The 8,639-nt window shown below is 37.9% G+C and overlaps 1 protein-coding gene across 1 annotated transcript in view; it reads left to right on the forward strand.

Annotated features, from left to right (window-relative positions):
• Positions 1 to 7,634, forward strand: part of ANKIB1 (ankyrin repeat and IBR domain containing 1) — a 62,072-nt gene extending 54,438 nt beyond the window's left edge. Inside the window, exons 17-20 of the mRNA XM_075705721.1 lie at positions 260 to 311; positions 4,229 to 4,340; positions 6,400 to 6,533; positions 6,882 to 7,634. Coding sequence (XP_075561836.1) covers positions 260 to 311; positions 4,229 to 4,340; positions 6,400 to 6,533; positions 6,882 to 7,634 — 1,051 coding nt within the window. The remainder of the gene's footprint in view (positions 1 to 259; positions 312 to 4,228; positions 4,341 to 6,399; positions 6,534 to 6,881) is intronic.
• Positions 7,635 to 8,639: the final 1,005 nt, after the last annotated feature.

An 8,639-nucleotide genomic window follows, 5' to 3' on the forward strand; every position in this document is an offset into this window, starting at 1 on the left:
AGATTGTCACTAAATACCTGGTACGCTCCAAAAATCTATAAGTCTGTGCTAAAAATATCGAGCAGTTCTGGAATAGTCAACAATTTAATTGTATGGTTTTCTAAATGAATTTTTAGGTAAGAGTTAATCAGCAGACTTGTTAAGTTTAGAGAGTTAACAATTGCACTACTTTTTAGATGTTGATAGGTTTTGAAGCTCTGGAGGTTCTTCATATTTTGTTCTACTTCTAAACTTTATGGTATATCTCTTCATTTTATAGCTTTGCTGGTGGAACATGGGATTGGGAATATTTAGGATTTGCATCCCCTGAGGTAAACTATTTCTTTTTATTTTTTTAACTTAGTTCTGCATATTCTAGAAACACAGGTATGATTGCAATCTGCATGAAGAGCTTCCTTATTTTGATTCAAGTTGGTTTAAGCTTGCCATTTTATTTATTTCACAATAGAAGGAAATATATGCATAGCTAATTGTGCAGTGACTGTAAACAATGCCTCTAACATGGCTATAGCTATTTAAGGTGGCAATAGACAAGCTATGTTATATTCATCATTTTCCAAGTACATAACCAGTTTTAAAATTGTGTATAAACTGGTGTCTATGTGCTGGGGAACCTTCAAGTAATAAATATATGAAATTGTGTAGATTACTTTTGAATGCAACATCAGTTCAGCAAAATTTGACAAAAAGTCTAAGAAATTTCCATCCTTCTGTAATAATCCAACAAAAACATACAGGCATACACCTAAATGTTGTTAGCCATTTGAAATGTTTCTTTTTATGTATTGAAGCAGGATGGAAATTGCATACTCAAATGAGATTAACTTCTGTTACTTAACTAAGAAAATGAGATGAACTTCTGTTACTTAACCAAGAATGAAAATTAAAATTTTTACAGTGAATATTCCACTATCTGTATATGGGAAAGAGCAAATAATTTTCAAGACTCTGCACTAAAATATGAGGAGCTTCCTATAAAGCTTTCCTTTATCATCTTAATTTTTATTTAATATTTTGAGAACATTAGATTAAAGCATTCAGTAAGGAAGGAAACTTCATTTCAACATTTCCTTGGTGCTGTTTTCTTTCTAGCTAGTCATTTTAAAGCATCCTGGAAAACTCCATGTACTTTTCCTATATATTTCCTTTGCTATTGTCGTTGGTGAGCATCTCGCTGGTGAGAAAATAGCTTGCTTCTCTACAAAAGATCAACTTGCTTCTCCTGTCTAGTTCCTCTAGTCCTTTCTTCTGAAATAATTCCACGTTTGATAATATCCAATTCATTGTAATGTTACTGTATCATCAGTGGAACTGGTTATGAGAAAAAGCTGATAAGAAATATGTTGATAAGCTGTTCAGCAGTAGGTGCTGTTGCAGTTGTGCTTAGATGATTGCTTATGAGTTTTTGTGATTTGCCTAAATGTGGCACCGTATGATGCAAGTTGGTTTCTTTGCTACATAGCTGTGAAGGATACTTGCAACCACCTATGCTAAAGGAATTTTGTAGAATTTATAATGGTCATCTTTGTTTATTTTACAAAATTTTTTATATAGAGCTGTACTTATACTGACAAGTAGTAGAATGTCTGTGTATACCAGATTATTACAGAAAACAAAATCTTACTGGTTTTAGCAAGGACCACTGCTTGTTGCAGACCACTGTGTGAAACTATGATGTTCCTACCCAATAAAATTAAAACTCCTTTTGTTCACTTGTATAACATTGTTCCAAGTAATCAGAATTAAAATTTTATCAGTAGTAATCAACATATCTTTCTAAAGGTTAAAAAGCAACCAAAAGTTAAATGGCATTCAGTAAAATCTGTGATTTTATTGCACACAGATAAGAGACAAGATCTGATACGACTAATAAATCATAGTGTTCAGTGATCACTTCTCATTATTCCTTATCCAATTCATAGTTATATAATATATTTTTAAAATAATTCAGTTATATTGTTTCATATCAAGATTTGATTTTCTGTTGTTTCGGGCACTGCCTTCCATTTGGGAAATCCCTGAGCTCCCTTGGAGCTGGAAGAGTACTTTAGAGAAGAACCACTTCATGTTTGCCCTGTTTTTTATGCCATTCCATAGGCTAACAAGCATCTAACAAGTAACTAACTACCGTTGAAGACAGAATATTGGGCTAAATGGACCTTTTGCCTGGTCCAGTACAGCTATTTTTAAGTTCTTACAGTTTTCATGGATCTTCTTACATAGATAGAAATCTGCCCACACTGATCATTTTGTGACTATTCTTTTTGGCTTGCATAAGAACTTGGTCTGAAACACTTCATGGAAAGACAACATACCATCATAATACCATCAAAATTAATAAGGTCATTGTGTGAGAGAAATGACACTTCTGGATTTAAATTTTAGATACTTGAGATGTTGAGATATTCTAGGATGAAGAGTTAATGTAAGAAAGGAAACTAATGGTAATGTTGCCTTTCCCAAGTCGTTTGGCCAAATGAAGCCTTTGGATTACAGATTTCCTAACCTGGGGCTTAGGGAAGAAAATAGCAATATTCTTTTCCAAAGAGAAGAGCTGTGTGTATATTTTTACTACCTTGTGTAAATTAATAACTGAGATTAACAAGAGATCTTAGAAGAGATCTTACCTACACAGTCAGGTTCAGTGTCAGCTGTACTAACCAGAAAGCATATCTGGAAGTTTGCCTTCAGGCATAAAATTAGTCTCTTAATATTAGGAAAAGCGTGGAAATCAAAGCATTTATTTCCAAGTATTAAGATAATTAACCCTTGGGATATTAGCTTGATGTGGCCAAAAGTGAGTCTTTTCCGTAAATGTTATATAAACTGTCTTTGGTAAATACATACAACATGAGAAATTACAGGCTGCAGGAGTTCAAATCTGTATGGTATGGCTCAGCAGCAGCTCAAGTTAGGCAAAAATAGAGGAGATTTAGAATCATAGAATCATAGAATCGTCTAGGTTGGAAAAGACCTTTAAGATCATCCAGTCCAACCATTAACCTACACTACCAAGCCCACCTAAACCAATCAAGGGTAGACTAGACTAAACCATATCCCGAAGTGCCACATCTACCCGTTTTTTGAACACTTCCAGGGATGGTGACTCCACCACCTCTCTGGGCAGCCTGTTCCAATGCTTGACCACCCTTTCCGTAAAGAAATTTTTCCTAATTTCCAGTCTAAACCTCCCCTGGCGCAGCTTGAGCCCATTTCCTCTCGTTGTATTGCTAACTACATGGGAGAAGAGACCAACACCCACCTCACTACAACCTCCTTTCAGGTAGTTGTAGAGAGCGATAAGGTCTCCCCTCAGCCTCCTCTTCTCTAGGCTAAACAACCCCAGTTCCCTCAGCCGCTCCTCATAAGGCCTGTGCTCCAGACCCTTCACCAGCTTCATTGCCCTTTTCTGAACACGCTCCAGCACCTCAATGTCTTTCTTGTATTGAGGGGCCCAAAACTGGACAGAGTATTCCAGGTGCGGCCTCACCAGCGCCGAGTACAGGGGGACAATCACCTCCCTGCTCCTGCTGGTCACAGCATTCCTGCTACAAGCCAGGATGCTGTTGGCCTTCTTGGCCACCTGGGCACACTGCTGGCTCATGTTCAGTAATTTGTAATTCATGGAATAAAAATCCATCAAAGACTGTTGAGTAGAAGAGTATCAGCTGTGGCTTAAGAAGTTCCTGACCCATAGTGTCCTGGAGGCTGGGAAAAGTGCAACAGGTCCCCGTGTATGTCTGCCAGCTTTCTATAGTCTTCCAAAGGTTATTTTCTACTGGCTGTTGCTGGCAACGAGGACCCTGAGATAATCCATTGGTCTAATTCAGATTAATCATTTTTATGTTCTAAAATCACTAGGTATATATTTATTAAAAAGTGTGTCAATACGTGTGTATCTAAAGTTTGGCATCAACGCTTTTAAACAAAAAATGGGTACTTGGAATTCTTTAAAAAGGGAGATTGCAAGTATTAAAATGTCAGTAACACATCAAGGATTTTTCTTTGCTAATTCATTATTTTATAGATTTAGGATTACCTTGGATTTTTTTTTAATTATTTGTTTTAAGCATTGCATGATATAACTTGCAATTTATTTTTCTGAAAACAGGTGATTTTATGAGAAACCTATAAAATCACACATTTTTTTATAAAAATGTGGTGCTTGTTACATCAGAAAAATATTACTGCATGCTGCCCTGTATTTTGTAACCTTTGGTTTATGCAGGAATATGCTGAATTTCAGTATCGGAGGAGGCATAGACAGCGTCGACGTGGAGACATGCATAGTCTGCTGAGTAATACTCCAGATCCTGATGACCCCAGTGAGAGTACATTAGGTACGTTCCTGCCTGGGGCTGTTTTTTCTCTCTTCCTGCTTCAGAAATTGCTAGTAGTGATCACAGTGTTTGTTCTTCTGTGGATGCACTTTAAAGAAGTTTCAAATACATTGCTGTATTTTCCACGATACAACATAAAGACTTATTTTTGCATCTTTGCATGTGATCTCCCCTAAGCCTTCTTTTCTCAAGGCTGAGAGAACTGGGTTTGTTCAGCCTTGAGAAAAGAGGGCTTAGGGGAGACCTTATCACTATGTTCCAGTATTTAAAGGGTGGCTACAAAGAAGATGGAGATTCCCTTTTTACAGGGAGTCACATGGAAAAGACAAGGGGTAATGGGTACAAGTTACTCCCGGGGAGATTCCAATTGGACACAAGAGGAAAATTTTTCACAATGAGAACAATCAGCCATTGGAATAATCTCCCCAGGGAAGTGGTGGATTCCCCAGCACTTGAAGGTTTTAAGATTCAGCTGGACAAGGTGCTGGGCCATCTTGTCTAGACCATGCTTTTGCCAGGAAAGGTTGGACCAGATGATCCTTGAGGTCCCCTTCCAACCTGGTATTCTATGATGATTCTATGAAGCGTTGCTGACTTCATTGTGGCTGCTCCTCTTTTTAAAGAGAAATACATTGATCTTCCCACAATGACTCCTCAGCTATTTAGAGCAGGTTTGCTTTTCTGAAGAAATATTGAAGAGCACATACTTCATATGACAGCCTTATCTATATACGAGCTCTTTTATGCCAATTAAAAGGACCAGTTGGGCATAAAGACTGTAGAAGAGGGTTTCCCTGCTACAGGCCTGCTGGAAGATAGTCATAAGGCTGCATTCCAAAACCCTGCTCAGAAACTCCTGTATTGGCAAAGACAGCCAGGAAACAAGCTAGTATGGGCTACGACTTCCAGCATGCTGCTCTTCTAAGCAGTGCTACAGCTGGTAGCACAGTCGCTTAAGGTCACTGTAACTTGGCTGTCTGGGCTGTCTCCATTCTGCCAGGAGCTTTTGCAAAGGTACAAAAATAGCTCGGATCCAAGTCATACTGTGGCGCTGTTTCTTCAGAGCTGCCAGTTGTATGCTCGGTCTTTAAGCCATGCTGCACAAACTCTCATCTCCGTGTCTCATGAACTTAAGTCCTATACATAGCTTGTCCTTTAAAAACAAAAGGCAAAATCCTTTACTGAGGAGAAATAAACAAATGCATTCTTTATTTTAGAAACAGTAAAAAGAATTTTGGTGAACTTTGGTCCTTCCCTATTACAAGTAAAATGCAAAACAGTCTTGTTAGTTTGAGGACTAGAATTTGACTGAACACTTGGATATTGCAGCAATGACCAGTGCATACTGTTAAAGCATGCAAGAGAGAATTAGTTTGTCTCACCTTACTTCATTTTGAGTTTTGAAGTGGCAAATTCCATTTTCCAAAGTCAAAACAGTTACATTTACTTTTATTAGAGAACAATTTTTCTGGAAACAGAATTTTACTTTTTTTTCTGGTTGTTTTAAGAAAACAGCAATGTCAGTGATTGCTGAGGTATACACTAACGACTCTACTCTTAATTGCGCTGCAACGTTATGGTAAAAAATAATGTAATGTTAATACTACAGCTGAGTTGTTGTCTTTGAAAGAACAGAGAAATGGACAAACTTTGGTTGTAATCCACCTGTAAATGCATCCTGTATTGTGTCCATGTGCAGTATTTTTCAGGACTTTCCATAAATCATTTATGTGCCTTAGAAGCACTTTGCCCCTCCTGCCAACGGGCTCATGCTCCTGATGGCATACCCCATCCTTTCAAAGAGAAGAAGAAGGGTATTGAGAGCAGAAAGGCACAAATGAACCAGGCAGTCACTCCTAAAACAGTGGAAGTTGTGTTTTGCCACTGTGTAAGAGTTGGTGTGGAAGGAGTGTTTTGGATTATTTCATTCAGAGTGAGTAAAGGAGTAAAATTACACAGCTGGAATCCAAAAGGAAGGAAGAGAGTCTGTCAGTAAATAATAGTGGAGAAGGCTTCCTCACTGGTTCTTCAACCATTTTTGTTTCAATTGCCCAAACAGACACTCAGGAAGGTGGCAGTAGTAGAAGACATGGCACCTCCATGGTGAGTTCAGCTTCTATGGGTATTCTGCACAGCTCTTCGCTTCATGACTATACCCCTGTCAGTCACTCTGAAAACCAGGATTCTCTTCAGGTATCTCCCCTAATCTCTTTTCCATTCTCTCTGCTTTGCTTGCCTTCCTCTGCTCTGCTTTTCTGTGTCATTTTGTCTCTCTGCAAATTTTCTTAATTCTTCAATGAGAGAGGGAGAATCTAGGACAACAAATTGTACATTCGCACCGGTAAGAATTGCTAAACAATCACTAATGTAACAATAGTCACCTTTTAAATTCTGTTGTCAGCTGTGTCAATAAAAATTGATTGATAAATGACATGTAGGAATAATGAATGAATTTCAGATTTGAGCCTAAATTACGTTTGTTCCAAAATATGTAACAAGATGGAAGTTTTATTCTGAAAGCAACCTTATGTATTTCCACAGGCTCTGAGTTCTTTGGATGAAGATGACCCAAACATCCTGCTAGCTATTCAGTTATCATTACAAGAATCTGGCTTGGCCATAGATGAAGAAACTAGAGACTTTCTAAATAATGAGGCATCTTTAGGAGCAATAGGTACCTCTTTGCCTACAAGATTGGACTCTGCTCCCATAAGTATAGATAACCCAAGAGGCGCTTTGAGCAGCTCTGAGCTGTTAGAACTTGGTGACAGTCTGATGAGACTAGGTGCAGGCAATGATCCTTTTTCAGCTGATCGTCTTCATTCACACCCCTGCAGCGATACAAGAAGTGGATTGTACTCAACTTCTAGTGACGCTGATTCCAGCAGTCAAGATCCCAATACCAATGAAAACCTACTTGGAAATATTATGGCCTGGTTTCATGACATGAACCCACAGAGTATTGCTCTGATCCCCTCAACAAGTACAGAAACAGATGAGGATTCACATCGACCCAGTACTGAAGATGGGTCAGCAGGGCAACCAAATCTTATAGACACAGGGCTGGAGCCTCAGGAAGAGCATGCACTATTTGAGGATGCACTCAAAAACGAAGGCAGAGGAACCCAAACAGAGGAAATAACTTCTGAAGAAAACATTGTTGCAGGTGAAACGGTATCACAAAGTGGTGATAATAACAGGGAGGTAACAAGCACCCTGGATGCTTCAGGAGATACTTCAAGTCAGACTCCTCAAACCTCAAGTGAATGGATTGAACATGTGCATCTGGTATGAATAAAAACTAAATCTGGAGTAAATGAATGGTGGTGACAGATGGTACAGTATGTGGAGTAAGCATTATGGAGGCTTTGATCCACATAATTACAGCTCAGTTGTAACCACTGACATAACAACGGATATTTAGGAGTTCTCTTGAATTGTAGTTCTTTATAATAATGTGAACCTTTCAAGGAATATCCTTTGCATTTAATTAGGTAGTACTTGCCTTTTTGCTCTCAAGAAAAAGGAATAAGTAGGTTGTATTCCACATTCCTAATACAATGCAGCATCTGTTTAGCCTTAGGTTGATGATCCTTAACTTGAAAGTACGGATTAAAGGCTTACACTGATTATTTTGGCTGGTTTTCCTAAGAAATAGTTTATTCCATTTTTTAGAACTCATTCTTTCACCAAAATAACCATTAGCAATTCATGCATTTTGGTTTTGTTTTCCATAACTTTTCCTTACTCAGTTTTTCCTTTTTGTTAGCAGTGTGAATGGAGGTATTTAATGCTTCTCTTTAGTACTGCTCCAGGAACAAGTTTTAGGGGATATTCTTTCCCATTAAAATCAAAGATTTTTCCATGTCTATTTACAGTCCAAATGTGCCAAACTGTGAATAGTTAGCTGGCAGTAGCCTAACGAAACAGTGCAGTGTTACTCTATCAAACCAATCCCACAATTCTTAGCAGTGAAAGAAACCACTGGGTAGCATTGCTTCTCTAAATTTAACTGGCATGTGTTGCCATGGTGACTGCATTTAATTAAATGTAGCCTGTATCTTAAGTTAATAAAACCTAATGCTGCTGTTAAACAGTTATTTTAAATATTAAAATACAGTGAGTTAGCAACAGCTATGCTGTATTTTAAGAGACACTTTAATGGAAGTGCAATCATAGTTCTTTGTTTTCATAATTCTACAAAGCATTCTATGCACTAATAGTGCAATTACTTTTAATGGTAACATTTTATAAAAATATAGGAATACAGAATTTTCATATATTAGCCAGTCCCACAAT

The sequence above is a fragment of the Pelecanus crispus genome, chromosome 2 (assembly GCF_030463565.1).
Source record: "Pelecanus crispus isolate bPelCri1 chromosome 2, bPelCri1.pri, whole genome shotgun sequence".
NCBI lineage: Eukaryota > Metazoa > Chordata > Aves > Pelecaniformes > Pelecanidae > Pelecanus > Pelecanus crispus.